This window comes from Ctenopharyngodon idella, chromosome 13 (genome assembly GCF_019924925.1).
Source record: "Ctenopharyngodon idella isolate HZGC_01 chromosome 13, HZGC01, whole genome shotgun sequence".
NCBI classification, from domain to species: domain Eukaryota; kingdom Metazoa; phylum Chordata; class Actinopteri; order Cypriniformes; family Xenocyprididae; genus Ctenopharyngodon; species Ctenopharyngodon idella.
The window spans coordinates 25294360-25316949 of NC_067232.1; the positions used below are offsets into that span (position 1 = coordinate 25294360).

Below are 22590 nucleotides of genomic sequence, written 5' to 3' on the forward strand. Positions count from 1 at the left end.
TTGAGATTTAGTGGATTAGATTCTATTGAAACTTAACTAAACACATCTGACTGGAACAAGCAAACTGGTTTTCTGTGAATTATAACACACGCACAGACGGGAACACTGAGCGCTGATGTTTCCAAACACTCTTTATATAATAATTTCCTCTTATGTAAATTTGTTTTCTCTCTGTGCTTTTCTCTCCATCTTTAGTGACGCGGGCCGGGAAATGAAAGCACACGACCAGCACTTACAACACAAATAACAAAACGCATCATTCATCAAGCATCTGAACATCTTATCTGCGCTCATCGAGAGACCTGGAATCGGCTGGAAATTAAAAATTAAAGGGCAGAAGTGGAGGTGAATAAGAGAGAGACAAAGATGGAGAGAAGAACATGTTGAAGGCTTTGTTTGCAAAGAGCAACAGCCTTCAAAATACAGAGAGAGAGAAAGAGAGAGACAGACAGACAGACAGACAGAGAGAGAATAGCTATCAACCCACACACTAACTGAGAAACTAAACAATTAAAGAAAATCATTGTGGGCTAAAGGATTTATTCAGACAAGCTCATTTGAGGATGGATGGAGACAGATGAGCTGAATTAATCACTACTGTTTTCATAAACAGAAGAATGAGCTGATCTTTTACAGCACATCAGAAATCTCTTTTTAAGGACTACAACAAACGGCTTGTAGGGACTACAACAAGCTTCTTCCCAGGTTGATGATATCACAAACCCCCAAATTTACATAAACCCCGCCCCCGAGAACATGCAACAAAGGGGGTGAGGCCATGTTGGGCTGCTTTAGAGAAGAGGAAGAGTTGTTGTAGTAGAGTGCTGTTGATATGCCGTCATTTTACCCCGGACTGCTTCACAAACGAGGGTCAATTCAACGCTGGATTTGCACAAAAGATTAACACGACGGCACATGCTAGTCGATGAGTTGAATCAACTCCATAGAAACTACATAAATTTATCCACTAACCATTCAGAAACGTCCAGTTTCATTCTAAAAGTTGTAACTTTTTCCTGAGTCTCTCCATCAGTGTCGACTGAACACCGTTACTAACAATCCTCATTTTGGCTGCGTGAGATTCTCCTGCTTTTTTGTTGTTGAGCAACCGAATCACAAGCTGTTAAAGCTCCGCCCTCTTCTGGAAAGTGGGCTGGGAGCAGCAGCTCATTTGCATTTAAAGCACAAAAACGGCGTGTTTTTGCTCACACCCAAATAGGGGCAAATTTGACAAGCTATAATAAATGATCTGTGGGGTATTTTGAGCTGAAACTTCACAGACACATTCTGGGGACACCAGAGACTTATATTACATCTTGTGAAAAGGGACATTATAGGTCCCTTTTAAGTTATAATAAAGTTATAATAAAAACAACTTTTTAATGACATTATTATGTTTCTACTCTACTACTACTACTATCTACACATTCAATATAAACATTTAAATGGTGGCTGTCATAAAAACTTTCATTTATTTAAATATAGCCTACATTAATATTGAAGGTTCAAAATGGAATTTGAAAGGATCTGATACCTTTTGTTTCTGTGAAATAATTGAGATTAATTTTATATGCTCTTTCCATATTACACATGTAAAATTGTAGGGCTGGTTTGTGAGTGTAGTTCATTCATTCATTTACACTACTGTTCAAAAGTTTGAGGTCAGTAAGATTTTTTCGTAAAAAGAAATTAGTACTTTTATTCAGAAAAGAAAACATACAAGTGACAGTAAAGACATTTATAATGTTACAAATAATTCTGTTTTAAATAAATGCTGTTCTTTTCTATTATCTATTCATCAAATAATCCTGGAAAATAGGGTTTCAACAAAAATATGAAGCAGAACAACTGTTTTCAACATTGATAATAATCAGAAATGTTTCTTGAGCAGCAAATCATCATATTAGAATGATTTCTGAAGGATCATGTGACACTGAAGACTGGAGTAATGATGCTGAAAATTCAGCTTTGTATCAGTGTATTCACATAGAAAACAGTGGTTTTAAATTCTAACAATTTTTCACAATTATTTGATCAAATAACTGCACCCTTGGTGAGCAGTAGAGACTTCTTTCAAAAACATTTCAAATGGTACTACATTATTTTTCCTTATTTAGGTTCAAGAAATGAATAAAACAACTAATTATTACTTCAAAACATCAGTTAAATCTTATAAATTATGATGCTTCTCAAACAAAAATGCTTATTCAATTAGTGACCTAGAAATAGTTTTACTCCTTTAACATTCACAATTCAGGATAAATTCTGTTCTCAGACTAATTACCTCCTGTTCTAATGAGTCTTGATTTGTTGTGTTCTAGTTGCAATTTTTTGAAAAAGATTCTAAGACTGCAATTAAACCTGGGCCGAGAAGCAGTGGGAAGCTGTTATTTGAAGTTCTTTGCTGAAACACAGACTTTACATCACATATGAAACACTTTCAGCTGGATCAGGTCACAAAGGCTCTTAGAAAGGAAAGCAATTGTCCCGGTGCTCTCGAACAGCTCGTGTCATTACCATCAGCGCCGACCGGCTCCAATCTCACTCCTCACCTCCGCTCCGACTGGGGAAATATAATCCTGAGCGCCTCCGGCTGCGCTGCTCTCCACAGGACCGTGTCGCGCCGCACACATCACGGCAGGACGCAGACACCAGCCGGGAAATAAACGCCCTCGCGCACTCAGACAGATTTCATATTTGGTCTAAACTCAAGTTCAATCACACCCACACGGCCTCTTTCACATTGCAGAGTTTGGTTTTAAACCGCCGTACATTAGTGTTTTTAGTAAACCTCATTATCACCATTTCTTCTCAAGTTTGTTGACACATTCTGCTCTATATTTCAGATGTTCGTTGCATCCATGTGAATGCAAAAACTGCAAAAAACGATGTTCTTCCTCAGTATGTTTGTCTTGTTTTCCTTAAACCAAGATACATTTCCTAATACATTAAAAATGTATCAAAACTTCATGCTTAAAACAAGCACAAATATCTGCCAATGGGGTCAAAACAAACTTAATTCAAAGGGAAAACAAGATTATTATTTTTTTTAACCTTATTGGCAGATATTTGTTCATTTTAAGCATGAAGTCGCTTAATTTTGATATTTTTTTCAGAAATCAAAACTTAATATGTCATTTTGCTTCTCAAGAATGCTTAGATATTTGTACTGGAAAAAAGGTAAGTACTTTTCTTAAAGCAAAAGCCATTGTGCAAAACAACAGCCCACATTTAACATTAGAGTCAATGGAGTCGTATTTCTAGAGCTCAAATGGACACTTTGAAAATTCAAAATGACACTTTGAAATCTTGAAAATGTAACTTCTAGTTGCTAGGCAACCATACATCCCATTAATCTCCAAATTACATAAAATGCAATTAGCCACATACCCTTCAAGCGTGCAAAGTTTGGTGAGTGTTCACCGTGGGAATATAAAGTTATAGCTGTTCAAACAGGCATTAATAATGACAAGCAATGGGAAGTTAATCGGATAAAAACACTCCAATTAAACGCACGGCATGTTACGCGTCACATTCTGAAACAGAAAGCATTTGGAAAGCACACACGAGCAACGCTGCCGTTTCTCATGGATAAATGATGTTTTCCAGGCTTTTCTGGAGTTGACAGTGCCTGTGTGGCGAGACAATATCATATTCACTCGCACACATACTGACAGCAAAACTGCAAAGTTGCATATTAAAGCAGGTGCTCTTCCTTGCGAGAGGATGAATTTTAAGGAAACAGCGGATCAGTTTTTTTTTTTTTTTCTTATGAAGCAGGTGTGTAAAGCTCAGGAGAATAAAGTGTCTGCCAAACCAAGCCATTCTTCATATTTTTATGGTTATTGCTATCATGAAGAGAGGGTAAAATAGGCTGGTCTGGAGGAGATTATAACTCATTCTGACGGTGATTTATTGATGGGGCTTTCAGAAAGGGGTCACTTATTTCCTAAAAGACCGTTTAAAAAGAGCAAAGGGAAAGATCAAATCAGAGGCTCCGAAGAACAATTTTACCTGCTGACTGATCTGATAGTCGATGGCTGTCTGCTTGATTTCATCACCATTAGTCTTGTCTGACCACAGATGAAAGTGCCTGACTGGAGTAATGATGCTGAAAATTCAGCTTTGACCACAGGAATAAATTACAGTTTACTATATATTTACATGGAAAACAGCTGTTTTAAACTGTAATAATATTTCACAATTTTTAGTGTTTGAGCAAATAAATGCAGCCTTAATGAGCAGAAGAGGCTTCTTTCAAAAACATTAAAAAAATTCTAATTATACTAAACTTTTGACCGGAAGTGTACATTAAAGGAGTCCTTGATTATGATTTCACTTTTTTTTTAACTTTAGTTAGTGTGTAATGTTGCTGTTTGAGCATAAACAACATCTGCAAAGTTACGATGCGCAAAGTTCAATGCAAGAGAGAGATTTTCTTTTAAAGAATTCACTGTTTAAGGACTACAACGAGCTTCTGATGTGTTACTGATGTAATGAATTAACCCTAAAATTTACATAAACCCCGCCCCCGAGAACACGCAACAAAGGGGGTGAGGCCATGTTGGGCTGCTTTAGAGAAGAGGAAGAGTTGTTGTAGTAGAGTATTGTTGCCGTCATTTTACGCCGGACTGCTTCACAAACGAGGGTCAATTCAACGCTGGATTTGCACAAAATATTATCATGACGGCACATTCTAGTCGATGAGTTGAATCAACTCCACAGCAACTACATAAATGTATCCACTAACCATTCAGAAACGTCCAGATGCCTTCTAAAAGTTGTAACTTCTTTCTCACACCCAAATAGGGGCAAATTTGACAAGCTATAATAAATTATCTGTGGGGTATTTTGAGCTGAAACTTCACAGACACATTCTGGGGACTTAATATATGTATTATATATATATATATATATTGTTTAACTGTTAATAAATTCTAGAGGAAACGTGAGATTACTGGTCCTTTTTCTCGTCTGAATCTCATCCATTACTCCTTTTAATCTCCTAGCTGTCTAAGAGAAACAATTGAGATGCAAACGAAGTCTTGTGTGTGATTTGGACAGATACTGTCTTTCTCGGGTCATTCAGAGGATAAATCTCACACGACATGCGTCTTAAATTAATTAACTGCTACAGTCTAGATTAATGGAAAAATTAATTTGTAATTACTTAAGGCCTACTTAAGCGGTAAATCTCAGCGCGGCCTCGTTTCAGATAACGAAAGCGCAGGGTAATTAGAGTGGCTGAATTACCCAGGGTGCCCGGCGTCTGTGGCATTCTCCCCACAGCATTGATTTCAATCTCTTACTGTACTTACTGTAGATGTGACACACCATCAGCCGTCAGCTCGGCTCGTCCTGTAGTTGACGGCTCATTTCATCATCTGTTTATTAATTCATTTGTACAAGATCTAGTTATGGAGGAAGGGCCGAGGCGGGTTTGAAGACTCATCTTTCACGACAGTAAGTACAGACATGGATAATGAATGTGAACGAGTCATCTTACCTTCCCAAAGCTCCCTTTCCCAATAGCTCGCAGAATCTGGAAGTGATCGAAATTCACTACAAAGGAAAGGAAAAAGTAGATTAATAAAAGGAAATGCAACTAGATTAAAGGTTACAAAGACAATTCGGTCATCATTTACCCACCGTCATGTTAATATAAACACTACTTTTGCACTGGAACACAAAAGGAGATGTTCAATGAGTAAATAAGGACTGTGTTGAAGTTTAAGACTAAACAATGACAGAATGTGAATAGGTTTTGCTAAAATATTCCTTTAAAGTCACTTAATACTGGCCGTATATCCTGCACAGTATTCATGTGCTAGTGTTCCATTTCAAAGTCACTATTCAACTTTGTCGACTAAGTTGAAATTATGACAGTAGAAATTGTGACAAAGTTGAAATTATGACATAAAATGTAAAAAATTCTGACAAAGTCAAAATTATGGCATAAAATAAATTGAAATTATGACTGGAAATTGACAATATTTCTAAATTATGACAATTTCAAAATTATGACAAAGTTGAAATTATGACAGTCGAAATTCTGACATAAAATGTCAAATTATGACAAAACTGTCAAAATGATGACAGCTGAAATTATGAAAGCCGAAATTGACAAAATGTCAAAATTATGACAATGTTGAAATTATGGCATAAAATGCCAAAATTATGACAAAGTCGAAATTATGATAGTCAAAACTGAAAAAATGTCAAATTAAGTTGAACGTATGAGTCAAAATTCTGACATAAAATGTCAAAATTATGACAAAGTTGAAATTATGACAGTCAAAATTGACAAAATGTCAAATTATGACAGTCGAACTTATGATTTGCTATCTGACATAAAATGTCAAAATTATGACAGTTGAAATTGACGAAATGTCAAAATTACAACAACATCGAAATTACGACAAAATTACGACAACGACGAAATTAAAACTATGACAAAAAAAGAGATAAAAGTTTAAATTGACAAGCCAAAATTATGAAACAAGATAATTTTACATAATTTTGACAAGTCAATTGCATTTTAGTATGTCATAATTTCGACTTTTTGTGTCATAATTATGATTTACCAAAGCATGATTATTTTTTCTTCTGTGGTGGAAATGGGCTTCCATAAATATGAACCATTCAGGGGTAAATAAGGTACAAAGATGCGCCTTTTGAAAGGAAATCACCCCAGTGACCGCTTGTGTGAGACTGGCCAAACGTCAGGGCATTTTTCCACAAAACTGGATTAAGAATGTAAAACTGCCAAATCAGCATGCATTGATCAGGTGTTTCTCAATGGTCTGTTAGCATCGAACTTCAAAAACAACACGCTGTACACAGCGGCACCATCAAAAAACAGTGTTTTTGTCAGGAAGAAACGCAGAAGAGCATCACGAGCAGCTGTGCACCACGTTCATGGTGTCTGTTCATCTGAATCTCTGATGTCAGCAGTGTGAATCAATACTTCATGTCATAAAAAACTCCAGCGTGTGAAGTCATGAGAAAACAAGCTCATCGATTCGACCTTTATTCAGGCAGCGTCAGCAGAAAACACTGAATATATTCACCCTCACTGCTGAACTTCAAACACGACAATCCAAATCACATTATTATGGTACTGTCTTTATATCTAATGTATTAAGAAACTAAATATAACATGCCATCTCCTGAAAATGCTTTATTTAATGCTCAATTGCTTTTAAAATGTGTTTTGAATGATGGACAATGTATTTTTAATAATAATATGTGGCATTATGTGGAGCTAAGTTAAGCCACTTTAAGATGCATTAAGATTTTCAGAGATGTCAAAACGTATGCGTTTTGCTTTTATTAGATATGTATTTAACGATAACAATGTTTGCTGAGGTTTTTTACTGGATTGATGTGCTCTAAAAAGCCTTTTTCCATTTGAAAGGTCGTCCATTCATGAAAACGATTTTCCAAAGCAGAGATGTGATATGGATTTCAGATGAAGCCGACTGAAGGTTCCTTCAACTAATGGTTTCTGCTTCTTTTTTAGCAGCATTCACACACACACACCGTTTGAAGAAACGCTTAGAAACACACTTGAGAGGACGCGGGTCGCCTCGGGTCACTTCTGAAGAGGAGATGCGAGTGTTTCCGTGTCAAGATGGTATAAAGACTTCCAGCATCTTTCAAGAATCTGCTCCGTGTCTCATTCTACATTTACTGTCTTACTTGAACTTTCCACACCACCTGTTTCTCCTACTGAACTAAAGCAATCACAGAAGAGATTCCTGATGCCATATATTTCTGCAAGTCTAAATTTATTTATATAGCGCTTTTTACAATACGAGTCATTTCAAAGCAGCTCTTCATGCTTACAGTCACACTTTTCAGATTAGTGATAATATAGTTACATTTTGCCACGATACAAACAATCAAGCAGTTGAGATTTGCTATATAGTACAGTATATATTACTCTATGTATGTGGATAAAGTTGGATATAATATATAACAAACTATTTTCATTTAGTTACATTTCGCAATGAAATAAAAATATAACCCAGACTAGAACCTAATGAATCATTCCTAACAAGAAATATAAATGTAATTCAAAGAATAAAATAGCCAGTCATACAAATAACAAATTGCATGTCATTTGTAATGGTTTATTAGGGATTCAAGCGCATATAGCGCTGAAACACTATTGTAATTGTTAAAATTTCCAAGGATCAGAATTCTCCCCTAAAAGTGGGATCCTGAAGTGGATCAAAAAAGTTCAAAGTTGTCCTAAATACTAAGTTGTCCTAAGAAGAAGGTTTTAGGACAACTTTGATGAAAGGTTTTGATCCACTTCAAATGTTGACTACTGTAGCTGGAATCCTAGGCTTAAGATGGACAAAATGCATGCCTTCAGGTAAACTTTTGCAAACCAGTCCTAGGTTTTTGGTCCAATCGGAACCAAACCAGTGCAGCGAGATTCTCTGGAGTCTGATTGTCAATAATTATCAAAAAAAAAGTTGAAATTTCCATTCACGGTCTCCAAGGGCCACCAAAACATTCCAAGTGGGTGGAGCCACTTTTACTAAAATGTCTATGAGATATTTTCACCAAACTTGGTACACATGTGTATGGGCTCAATATTTGGTCACAGTAAAAAAAAAAAAAATGCGGCAATTGGACACTTGGTGGCGCTATAACAGGAAAAAAATAAAAACAGCTATATTTACGCAACCACTAATCTGATTGACTTGAAAATTGGCATACAGTGTCTTGGTCCAAGGAGCCATGATAGTATATGAGGACATTGGCGTATCTCAAAAAACATGGCTGCCATCGGCCAATGGATTTTAAGCACCTATTAGACAAGGTTAACGGAGGCCGATCGGAACGAAACTTGATGGACATGTTCGACTCATGGTCCTAGAGGTCTGTAAGAATTTTTAAATAAATCGGCCACTAGTTGGCGTTAAGTTTTACAGCTCTGTAATCACGTGGTGTTTCACATATACACACAATATTCATATCATTTGATAGATCTTCTCATACTGAACAACTTTGCCTCAAGAATCACTGCTGTCAATCAAATCGTTCATTAAATATTCGCCATTATGTAAAAAACCTACTTTTGCTAACTAGTACTAGGTTTTTCGCCTGATCGGAACCAAATCAGTGCGGTATTCTCTGGATTCTCTAGATCGGGGTGTCCAAACTTGGTCCTGGAGGGCCACTATCCTGCAGAGTTTAGCTCCAGCTTGCCTCAACACACCTGCCTAGAAGTTTCTAGACTATAGTAAGACCTTAATCAGCTGGTTCAGGTGTGTTTAATTAGGGTTGGAGCTAGGGCTGCGCGATTTATTGCACGCGATTTGCCAAAGACTGCGATTATTTTATGGGCAGCTTGTCAGAGCTGTACGGCCCTGTGATCAGTAGTAAATGCTTCTCCATCTGAAAGCCAGAGGGCGCTCTTGTGCAGAAACTGCAAATATGCCCTGCTGCCAAAGTAGAACATGCGTCATTCCAGGAAATCCCATACTATTGCTGTAGCTGAATAAACAGAAGATTGAAACGTTTTGATTGATTAATAAACTAATAAACACACGACTGTCTTATTCAGTGTAAGAAGCCACATCGTCTCACAGAAGGATGCTCAACTGTCGTTATGAAGTGAGATTAGAGTATAACGTTATTAAATGTTGTCTTTTGTTGGACAAGATGTTAATAAATGCTTCTCATGTCTGGAAAGATGTTTGACGGGTGTTGCTTTTTCAAATGCACATTATAAGCGATTCAAACTCGCAGTGCTTTCAGATGGATTAGCATTTGGAGCCATACTTCATTGACAAGCCGCACATAAAAAAAAAAATAAAAAAAAATAATCGCAGCTTTGCGATTTCATAATCGCACTAAGCCAAATCGTTTAAGCGTGATTTCAATGTTTTTTTTTTTCTAATCGTCCGATTAATCATGCAGCCCTAGTTGGAGTTAAACTCTTCAGGACAGTGGCCCTCCAGGAGCAGGACTGGACACCCCTGCTCTAGATCAGTAATTATCAAAAAAAAGTTGAACTTTACCCTTTGTATAGCTATAACAGGCTTAAATTAGAAAATGGGCGTGGCAAAATATCCTCAAAAGCCTATAAATCCAAAAGGAAAACTCGGAACTTCACAAAAATAGGTGAACACATGCAGCATATGACTCTAAAGATGCATGCCAACTTCTATGGAGATCGGACCATAGGTGGCACAATAACTGTTAAAAATCTTTAAAAACCATGTATTTCCTTAGTAAATTGCCTGTATTGGCTGTAAATGGTCTTTTACATCTATGATCTAAGTAGTTACATGCTTGCTAAATAAAACTATCTTTTTACGCAAGTGCTTAAAGGCCTTAAAGCGCTTAAACCTCATTAATTGCTGCTTGCAGCTATATTTTACTAATTTTTTGTATGTGCTGTTCAGAGTCAGTCACTTATCAGACTCATGTTTCATGTTCCCTTAGTAGTGAGCTGCGTCTATTGTGTATGTTGGAGAATTAGTCATGGAAAAGCTTCTGCGGTGCCGTTTTTGCAGTTCTTGGCATTGCGACGTAACATACGAACCGGAGTATGTGGGCAAGTTTGGCCTCGGTTCTATAGACTTAAAAAGACCAGAAAAAAAAAATAGCAGTCATTCTGATGACTAATAATGTTTAGCCATTTGTTTGCTGGAACACAATCAGCGTCTGTATTCTTGTTTTTCCTGAATGCAATAAAGCCAGTCAAAAGCCCTGCTTTGATCTGTTACAGAGATTTAAACTTCATACACCTGTAACGGTGATATTAAACAATGACTCTATGATTCTAGACACAGAACAGCCACTTCAGACTATGTATATTTTACACAGACACAGATTATTGCTGAACACAAGATCTGGCCGGTTTATCGTTGTCTGAGTCAGCAGCTCTCAGACGGATGTGATGGTTTGGATGGAGCGGCTCTGGAATAATGCCAACATGCTGAAGGAGGAAGGAGTGATTTCCAATCGACTGCTAATGGATCACAGAGCCAACAATAACACCGTCAACACTCATGAATACTGATGCACCACAACTGTGTGATTGTCTGTATCTGCGCAAAATGTAACGCTCAGCAATATCATAAAGGGATACATTAAAAGTTGGATATAGAGTGATGTATTAAATCTTATATCCAACTTTATCCACATGCATACAGTACATTACTGTAAAGTGTTACAGCAGCTAATATACAAAAGACATTACCAAAAACCAAAATAACTTTATGAAAGTATATTTTATGTTGACTTTAAGTATCTGTATTTATACATTTATTGTGAAGGATTTTGCTGAAGCTTTGGCTTATTTCCCCGACAGCGGTTCAGTGCTCGTGGGCAGAATGTACAGAAAAGCCACACAGAGGAAGTCATTAGTGTCTCTTCCTGTCGGAGGTCCATCTTTCCCACACAGCACTCTGACTAATGATAACGGCCCTGAACACACTACATTGAGCCAGAAATGAGACGAGAAACCCTCGAGACATTTTAATATTATATATACACTATATATATACACACACACACACACACACACACACAGTATCTCACAGAAGTGAGTACACCCCTCACATTTTTATAAATATTTTATTATATCTTTTCATGTGACAACACTGAAGAAATGACACTTTGCTACAATGTAAAGTAGTGAGTGTACAGCTTGTATAACAGTGTAAATTTGCTGTCCCCTCAAAATAACTCAACACACAGCCATTAATGTCTAAACCACTGGCCAAAATAGTGAGTACACCCCTAAGTGAAAATGTCCAAATTGGGCCCAATTAGCCATTTTCTCTCCCCGGTGTCATGTGACTCGTTAGTGTTACAAGGTCTCAGGTGTGAATGGGGAGCAGGTGTGTTAAATTTGGTGTTATTGCTCTCACTCTCTCATACTGGTCACTGGAAGTTCAACATGGCACATGGCAAAGAACTCTCTGAGGATCTGAAAAAAAGAATTGTTGCTCTACGTAAAGATGGCGTAGGCTATAAGAAGATTGCCAAGAACCTGAAACTGAGCTGCAGCACGGTGGCCAAGACCATTCAGAGGTTTAACAGGACAGGTTCCACTCAGAACAGGCCTCGCCATGGTCGACCAAAGAAGTTGAGTGCACGTGCTCAACGTCATATCCAGAGGTTGTGTTTGGGAAATAGACGTATGAGTGCTGCCAGCATTGCTGCAGAGGTTGAAGGGGTGGGGGGTCAGCCTGTTAGTGCTCAGATCATACGCCGCACACTGCATCAAATTGGTCTGCATGGCTGTCATCCCAGAAGGAAGCCTCTTCTGAAGATGATGCACAAGAAAGCCCGCAAACAGTTTGCTGAAGACAAGCAGACTAAGGACATTACTGGATTACTGGAACCATGTCCTGTGATCTGATGAGACCAAGATAAACTTATTTGGTTTAGATGGTGTCAAGCGTGTGTGGCAGCAACCAGGTGAGGAGTACAAAGATAAGTGTCAAGCATGGTGGTGGGAGTGTCATGGTCTGGGGCTGCATGAGTGCTGCCGGTACTGGGGAGCTACAGTTCATTGAGGGAACCATGAATGCCAACATGTACTGTGACATACTGAAGCAGAGCATGATCCCCTCCCTTCAGAGACTGGGCTGCAGGGCAGTATTCCAACACGATAACGACCCCAAACACAAGTCCAAGATGACCACTGCCTTGCTAAAGAAGCTGAGGGTACCTAAACCCTATTGAGCATCTGTGGGCCATCCTCAAACGGAAGGTGGAGGAGCGCAAGGTCTCTAACATCCACCAGCTCTGTGATGTCGTCATGGAGGAGTGGAAGAGGACTTCAGTGGCAACCTGTGAAGCTCTGGTGAACTCCATGCCCAAGAGGGTTAAGGCAGTGCTGGAAATAATGGTGGGCACACAAAATACTGACACTTTGGGCCTAATTTGGACATTTTCACTTTTGTGTACTCACTTTTGTGGCCAGCGGTTTAGACAATGGCTGTGTGTTGAGTTATTTTGAGGGGACAGCAAATTTACACTGTTATACAAGCTGTACACTCACTACTTAGTTCTTGTTGTCACATGAAAAGACATAAAATATTTACAAAAATGTGAGGGGTGTACTCACTTCTGTGAGATTCTGTGTGTATATATATATATATATATATATATATATATATATATATATATATATACACATACATACATACATACATACACACACACAGAGACACAGACCTGCACGCTCACTCACGCCCACTCACGCACACACTCGCACACACATGCACGCACAATCACACACACACTCACACCCACTCATGCATTTACGTACTCACACACACCTGCACGCTCACTCACGCCCACTCACACATTAACGCACACACTCGCACAAACATGCATGCACACTCACACACACTCACGCCCACTCACACATTCATGCACACACTCGCACGCACACTCGCGCATTCACTCACACACTCTCTCACATACACGCACACACACACACACACTTGTGCGCACTCGCACTCTCACACTCTCACACACTCACTCTCACACACTCTCTCACTCACACACTCAGTTGTTCCTGATGGAAAGGTGCAGCTGTTTGAGTGTTTCTGGGTTAAGGGCTAGTATAAATCAAGCTAACCCTCACATGATTTGTTCTCAATATCAGAACAGCTGAACAAACGCAGAATGACCAGAGGAAGAGATGTAGTCTATAGAGGGAGTGTGTTGGCAATCTCCTAATGAGTCCTGCATCTCCTGAGCTTTTCTTCTCACTGACAGATACTTCACATTAAAGCAACACCAGACCAGCGCTGACACAGAGAAACGCAGATGAATGGTAGAATGTTTACTAAAATATTACTGATAAAGATAATATTACAGCAATCATGTAGTGTATGTTTTTTATCCGCTGTTTAGAAACAGAACTAATGATGCCAGATTCGCAAATGAATCGCTCTAAGGGTTTGCAAAAAGTTCTGAATTTGTTTGTGACTCAGTTTGATTCATTCAGACAGTTCACTCATGCACTGAATCATTTTCTCATGCATAATAACAGGATAAACAGAACTCAAAGAGCACTGGATGAAGTGGATTTTACACTATCGGTCAAAGGTTCAGCTTTGATCACAGGAATAAATTAAATTTTACTATACATTCACATAAAAAACAGCTATTTTAAATTGTAATAATATTTCACAATTTTTACTGTACTTTTAATCAAATAAATGCAGCCTTGGTGAGCAGAAAAGACTTCAAAAACATAAAAAAAAAAACTGTAATTATTCCAAACATCTGACCAGTAGTGTACCTACAAAACTTCAAATGTCTTTTATCATTAGTCAGTCTCCAAAGCACAATTAGAGCTGGGCTTGCTGCAGTGCACACTGGGAACATCTTGATATATGAGGCTGTGTTACAGGTCCTTGTATGGATCTTTAAAGGACTTTTAGATGGTCAACATGTACAAGAAGATCATTAAGACCAGATGAGTCTCTTCCACCAGCTCTATACTGAAGCCAAAATAATCAAGATTTTATTTTTGCTATTAAAAAATGCTTAGTAGCTTTATATTTTAATAGCCATAGACTATGAATATTGTTTGCTCTTTAATGAATTGCCTTTGTTCCTCTATTGCAAGTCGCTTTGGATGAAAATTTTGGATGTAACACTTCACAAAAGTTCTCAAATCAACCAAAGAGAACATCTCCTATCATCCGAACCTCTCTTCCCTCTGAGTATCTCAAAATTCACTAAACTGACTCTGAATACATGACTTATTTGTTTGGAGATGCTGTCATAGTTTGGCATTAATTATGCAAAAAGAGATTATGCAATTTTCATAAGCTTTTCCTTATTAATCACAATCAAGGGCACAAACGCCTTCCGGCACAAACAGTGCTGCGCTGAAGCATGATGGGTAATCTGAAATACAGCGGCTCAAAAAATGTGCTTAGAGATCATGTGAGACCTGCGTGAGAAACACTGTCAACATCAGCAGGGCTTCAGTGCAGACCTTTTACATGCATCAATGCACCGCATTTTAATAATTATGGGACGCAATGATACGATACACATCAAAATGCTTTACAGTGGACAATGAAACAGAAAGCCAAGTGATTTGATTCAAAGCAGCTTCACAGTAATAAACAGAAAAATAACAGAATCAATGATGCAAACTTCATCAAATATGAAATAAATTCACATTTCAGCTGAAAAGCAGCTCTACAGAAGACAATAGTGTCATTATTCAGATAAATTCAGCTCTCATCTGATAGTGTCGGTGCATTAAACCAATAATATTACTGAATATTAATTCTGTCTTTTAAACCCAACTGAGCGAGCCAAAGTTTGCAAAGATACACAGCAAACGTTGGTGGATTGGACATATTTCAATCTGCATGTTCACTGCCAATATCCACATTCTCCTGGACTCAGAATCTTCCTGTGATTCATAGAGGTTTCAGATCAGACCGACGACACAGTCAGTCGTTTAGTAGAAATGTACATAAATGTCTCAAATACATAATATGATTCTTGTCTTTGGGACGTCTTACCAAATACATTGTTTTATTTAAAAGAGAACTTGAGAAAAAGCAGATCATATGTGTTAAAGGGGTCATAAATTGAGAAATCAACTTTCCTTTGAGCTTTTGATATATAAAAGGTCATCATACTATAAGAATATCCTGTAAGTTTCAGAACTGAAAGCTTCCTTGTTAGTCCAATAAAATCTTTTATTGACACCAGGCCCAGCGAACAAATGTGAATGTGTATCTAGGTGAAACGCTGCCTCCACAGAAGAAATCAACGCCTTCCTCATCATTGCAACGTAACTCCCTTCCACTGGCGTGTTAGTGAGATGACAAGGAGAGAAGAGCAATACAGGACTAAAAATAACATCACCTTTCAAAGGATCCTAATGCAGGAATATGGTTATTTATTTTCAACAATGTGAATGTCTCAGTTGAGCTTTATTTATTTGTATTTGGTACATTTCACTGTGGATTCTTTGGTAAATCAATCGCATTTCGGTGCAGGCTTTGCAAACAGACTTTTACGATATGGACTCGACAGTAATGCAACAACATGTAAGTAACTGTGTTCATTCTAATGCCTGATCTGATATGTAATGATTCATGTACAGTCAGATGTTCTTTATGTGTCAGTAAATCAAACCAGTGACTAAACGGTCAACTTCACATTGTTTGTCTTAGTAGGATGAAAATAATCTGTTACTTAAACGGTGATTAAATTATATATAGAAAGCGATCAAAGAACGCTCGCTTTACAATCGCTGGAGCTGTCAATCAAACAAGTTTATCAGTGACTGAGTTCTTGACTCGCGCCAAAACTCACATTTTATAGAAACGAATCTCTTAGTTACATCGAGTTTGCACTGTTAGTTACGTTGAAAGCATTCGTTAGTGTGCAGAAATTGAGCTGCAATGATGAGATCACTGCTTTCATGCGCTCAACAACATGTCTGTGATCGGCTACAATGTTCATCACTGCAACCTTTCATGCCACGATCTAAATATAATGCCATAGATCTAAATCTAATGCAGCACTTTTCACAATTAGTTTTATATATATTTCACAATTAGTAATAACCTTGAGTAGTAAAAACGTGCTAAAAGAGAGATTAATACTTGGCTATTTTAAATGGAAAGATGTTAGCCAATCACAGCAGTGGGCGTTTACACTGAAGTCTCACAGCAGACACGCCCCTAAAAACAGAGTGTTTAAATAAGAGGGCTAAAATCAGGGTAGGAAAAATGCCTTTTATTTCTGAATTTTGACAATTTTTGGTGTAAAAAGCATACTAACATTATAAATGCACCCCAGGAAACATTATAAAACAATAAAACAACGCAGTTCATGACCCCTTTAAATATAGGGTGAGATACAAACTGTTGAACTTCTTAATTTCTTTGATGTCTATTACAGCATTATATATTGAAAACGTCTTTGGTTTGGCTTGCAGCAGAACTTCATTAGAGAAAAATAAAGCAAATGTGCAGGAAGAATCAAAGAGCAGCACAAAATGTTCCTCCGTAAATCAAACACCATGAAGGCAGACGACATGATGTCTGGCCCCTGAAACATTGCAGTGTCCCTGGAGCTAAAAAACCATGTGCTTCAGGAATCTCATGATAATCAATACGGCTGTCTGTAGAAACCAAAGCAAAGCAAACCTTTGCCGTCTGGAACTGCGGCTCTCTCAAGGGCAAGAGACACACTAACACAAAACTTCACATCATAACACTAGCTACGTTTCCATATAAAGCTGCAAATTTAAAGGGGACCTATTATGCAAAGTTCACTTTTATAAGGTGTTTAAACACTGATTTGTGTCTGCAGTGTGTGAGAACAACCAGCTTATAATGGTCAAAATGCACACACTCATTTTTTTTTTTTTTTATAATTCCCATAAATCAAAAGCAGTCTCTTCAAATGAGCTGATTCAGAGTCTCCCCTGCAATGACGTCATTGTAGGGAGAAGCCCCGCCCATAGCCGATGACAATCTGCCTTATTAGCATAGACACAGCCCTGAATGAGAAGCACAGAGTCCACCATTTCTTTATCCTCTCTGTAGCAGCTGGAGTTGTACAATGTCTGTGCCAAAGAGGCATTACAAGAGTTGTGTTTTGGGATGTACCAATGCACATAAGGGCCTCCATAGACTCCCGCCATCTGAGTCACCGAGGACATCGTGGTTAAATTTAATTTTCGAAAGAAATGTCCTTAAGAAAATCAGATCCAGTCTAAGTAAGTATCACGCATCATATGTTATGAGTCCTTCCAAAGTGCCTTTCTGAAAGAGCTTGTTGGCACTCTGTACAGCTAATGTTGCAAAAGCTACCATTGTCTCTGCCTGTTTTCACCGATGCTGTCCTCGCGTACTATCAGGATTATCGTAAAATACAAGTTAAAAACTGCACATGAATGCCTTTTGAAGTCGCCCACTTGAATGCGACGAGCTCATAATTTTCTGATAGCACATGAAGGCACCAGGAGACCAGAGCTAAGCAGTTATTTTTATCCCGCCATGCTTTACCGTCTGCATAATTAATAAACGCGCATTTATTATGCACAGTACAGTCAGATGACTGAACATATAAGGATGAATGCTACTTACAGTTTGGGCATTTTCAGTGTGTGATTGTCCTGTTTTGTTGTTGCCTGTATGCTGCTGGAGTGTGAGTTCTTGAAGCTCCTCTCTCTTCTTGAAAGGGGGCCGGGAGCAGCAGCTCATTTGCATTTAAAGGGACACATACAAAAACGGCGCGTTTTTGTTCACACACACACTTGGGGGACATCAGAGACTTATTTTACATCTTGTAAAAAGGGGCATAATAGGCCCCTTATAACTTATGCACAAAATTTGTGAATAAACTGCGTTTCTACCCCATGTGTTCAAGAGAACAAAATCATCACTTCTTGGAAAATCTCAAACCAACATTTGAGATGCTGCAATGTGATTGGTCCACTGGTTAGTCCAGTTATCCAATCACAGCCTCTGCTGAGGCAAAGTCACATGAGGTTGTGAGAGATTTATTCGGTAAATGTGTTTCCATCATAGTTTATCTGCATGTCTTCTTACTGGATAAAAAAAATGATCATGTTTTAGAATTTATGCACATCTTGCCATTTCCATCCAGTGTTTTTTTTTTATGCAATATCCCAAAATGATAATGAACAAATCAAAAATTAATAGAAACTTCACACAAATAGCCATGATAACTGTGCATCACAGGTGTACGTACAGTATAAGGTCTATTATACGGATTAGAATGTGGCTCATCCAATCAGATTACAGAACTCCATGTTAACATGCTTTAATTCAGTTATCATGCTGCGCTCTTGAAGTTTTACCTGGAGTAATTACTCAACGTCCTGCTCTCATACAGACAGAAAACTGAGAAGCGCAGAGAAATCAAAGAGCAACGAGCCCCTAAGCTGCGTGTTTCATCTTCTTTAAGGATTACAGAAGAACACACACTATTGATCTTCAAAGCTCGTGCACGAGCACGTGTGTCGCACGTTCACCATCGGAGAGGAGAGTCGTCTCCATCACACTCCCTCCAGAAACGCACTGCTTTCACCGCAAGAAATAAAATCCCTGAGACAAGCACTGTTTCCCTGAGGTTGTAGACTACACGAATTAGCAGTATTCAGTACTTGACATTCTTCATCCTCAAACCTTTAACCACATGCACTGCCTTATACTCGAGTACAGCGTAACAGCCTGTTTTAAATGCACTAGAGATCGTCAACGCAATGACAAACTCACTGGCTTTCACACAAGTTCATTTCACTGCAAAAAATGATGTTTTTCCTCAGTATCTTTGTCTTGTTTTCCAGTACAAATATCTAAACATTCTTAAATCAAGATACATTTACTGGACAAGCAAAATTGCTTAAGATATTAAGTCTTGCTTTCTGAAAAATGAAGTGAGTTCATGCTTAAAACAAGAAAAAATATCTGCCAATGGGGTCAGAAAAAATCAGCTTGTTTCCCTTTGAATTAAGAAGATTATTATTGAAGATTATTTTTCTGACCCCATTGGCAGGTTCTTGTTTTAAGCACAAACGCACTTCATTATGAGACATTTTTCATATTAATGTCTTAATAAAATCAGGGCTCCAGACTAACATTTGAGAGCAGTAGCACCAGTGCCACTAAGTTCTACAGACGGAGGCGCTAGCACCTGATTTGGTAGCGCATAGTGCCATACTGAACTGACCAACAGCTTCAGTGATTATAAAAGGAGCCCTCTTTACGTGCTTCGTGTAATTCATGCGCAATTCGAAAAAAAAAAAAAAAATGTTTTTCATGAGATTTTGTGACTTTCCCTACTTCATACATTAGTACAAAAAGTGCCAAACATTGACAAAATTGATTTCTTGATTTGATATTTTATAATAGTGATTTAAAAATAAATAAAATATAAATTAAATATAAATATAAATTCAAAAGAAAATGTGTGAAAAAATTAGGGAGTAGAAATGGCTAATAACCAATAAGTGTCCCTCTGCCGTCATCTACTGGTTATAGTGGTAATTTCATGTCTTTTTAAAGTGTTTGTTTGCCACCAAGTGTTAGTTTAACCACATCTTGAAACTTTTAGCTTTACAAATGGGGACAATCTTTGAAGGATGAACAAATAATGTTTTTGGTCATCACATTAAAAATAACATAATAACATAATAAAAAAAAAATAATTCTTTTTCGTGCGTATTCAACATAGTAACGATGCAAGCTGCTTCTAAAAACACCAACAAAAGAAGAACAACAACATAGTGACGAAACGCGCACTGTAGAGCAGTTTGTCCATTTAGGGCTACTGTAGAAACATGTCGGTGTAAAATGGCGACTTAACATGTAAGGGGATCCGCGGTGTATAAGATAAAAATGGCTCATTCTAAGGTAATAAAAACATAATGGTTTATTATGTAAGGTCTTTATACACCACTGAAAACATAGTTATGTATATTATATTGCATTTCTGTCGATTGATCCTTCTAAAATTTACACAGTGCACCTTTAAATCGGATAATATTTAGAGCTTCGAAGTCCTGGAAAAAAGTTGTGTGAAGCACTTGAATGTCCTTGAAAAGTGCTTGAATTTCACTCTCACAAGATTGTAAGAACCCTGAAATGAATAACGTAAAAACATTCAACTATTTTTGCCACAATACCATGGTTACAGTTAGCATTACTACATTAAATCCATGGTGAATGTTGGTGATTTGTAGACTGAAAAGCCTTCTATAACTTCTTTGTTTATGGCACAATATTTCTCCAGGTGTCCACGTCTGAGCAGCTTGATCTGATATGGTTTATAACAGAGAATTCTGTGCCGAATTTGAATGCTTCTCACTAGATCTTGCAGCGATGTTATTAATTCTGCGGCAAAATCAAATGCTTTCTCACTGGATCGGTGTACTAACGGTGTCGCGTGATCAAAGATCGGCCTGAGAGTACCTGTTCTGAGCTTACGCTGCACTGTCTATTATTGCTCAGAGCTGACAAATGGTCAACGCTGCTCAGTTCAAACGAGTAGCGTGGTCTCGTTGTGCTTTCATCTCATTTGCCATTTGACGTTCCTCATATGCAACATAAAAGGCAGCACTTTTGGTCATTAATTTTGGTCATTTGGTCGCAGTCTGGAGCCCTAAAAAAATGCTTCTCCAGTAAATGTATCTTGATTTAAGGTAGTTTAGATATTTGTGCTGTAAAACAAGACAAAAACACAGAGGAAGAAGATAATTTTTTGCAGTGTAGTTCATGTTGACACAATCAGCAGAGCAATGACTAAATCTATGCATTGATATCTCCACTGTTGGGCATGTCTGAATTTCCCCAGATATAAATCTATAAGTCTGAGTCTTTGTTTACTCAAATTACTATCATTAATAGAGCAGCTCTCATTGTTTTCTGGTCGTGTGCTGAAGGACTAATACAGTTTAATGGCCGCTTTCAAAACACTTGCTGTGGAATATGGATGAGAACTCACAAGTCCACTGCAAACCTGGCTATTTTCTCTCTGCATTTATAAAGATGTGCTAAGAATTAAAATGTCACGAAGAACACAGGGAGGGCTGGATTTGTGTGCCATTAAGGAAAACACTTGGGCTATGTTTAACTTTAGCTGCTTATTTAACACTTCTGGGCCAAAGCCGGTGTCGAGTCTGTTCACGACACTTTAATCGCCTTCAGACACTGATTATCTGATCATTCACCCTCAAAGGCAATGTCATATTGAAGGATTTTAATGCAAACATGACCTATTCAGCAAACAAAAACATGTTCCCCTTAAGTTATAAACATTCTCTGAACATTCAAAACATTCCGCTTTAAGGGAACATTCCATTTTGTAAACATTATGGAAATGTTACCTCTGAATATTCTAAAAATGTTCAGAAATAATTAGTTACATTTAAAAATTGTTACATGAACATCCAACTAAAACATATCAGTAAAAGGTTCCATGTACAATATACAAATAAAGCTTTAGTGCTGACGTTTTGAGAACATTATTATAGACCAGATAACTCTGAATGAACGTTCTATTAATGTTACTGGAAGAACGTTTGTTCAGAACATTGCCAGAACATTCTGAGACCCTCTCATCTTCATAAGCTGGCTCTTATAGCATGCTGTCAAAAAGAGAATTGCATCAAATACTTGCATTGCATTCTGACTTGAGCTCTGACACATTTAGGAAAGCAGTGATGCATTAAAAGACTGCACCTTGTCCTCGGCTGTAGTCTGATTATGTGATTGCATTAGAACGGAGCGCTGTTGTAAATATCAGGGTTCAGATCGATAAAGGGCAGCAGATGGCCTCGCCTTTGAAGTGCCTCCATCCACTCGCTTCACGAGATCCGCAGTGTCCAGCGCATCGATTTTCCTGCCTGTTTATTTTAGCTTCCATGTCGTTATTGTGCAGAAGCTCTCTGAGACTCACCGCAAACCTTCTGCACAGTAACCAGACTCAAACTAAATGAACAATTACGATTGGCAATACAAATAAAAGACTGGACTACTGAACTTGGTGAGGGAGTAAATAACTTGGTTGATAACCTTAACTGCAACA

At 38.0% G+C, this 22590-nt stretch overlaps 1 protein-coding gene across 2 annotated transcripts in view; it reads right to left on the bottom strand.

Moving 5' to 3' along the window:
* LOC127525239 (serine/threonine-protein kinase 32C-like) overlaps positions 1-22590 on the bottom strand; it is an 81070-nt gene that overhangs the window by 41883 nt on the left and 16597 nt on the right. For both annotated transcript variants that reach the window (XM_051917652.1, XM_051917651.1), the window contains exon 2: positions 5507-5562. In XM_051917652.1, the coding sequence (XP_051773612.1) occupies positions 5507-5562 (56 nt within the window). The remainder of the gene's footprint in view (positions 1-5506; positions 5563-22590) is intronic.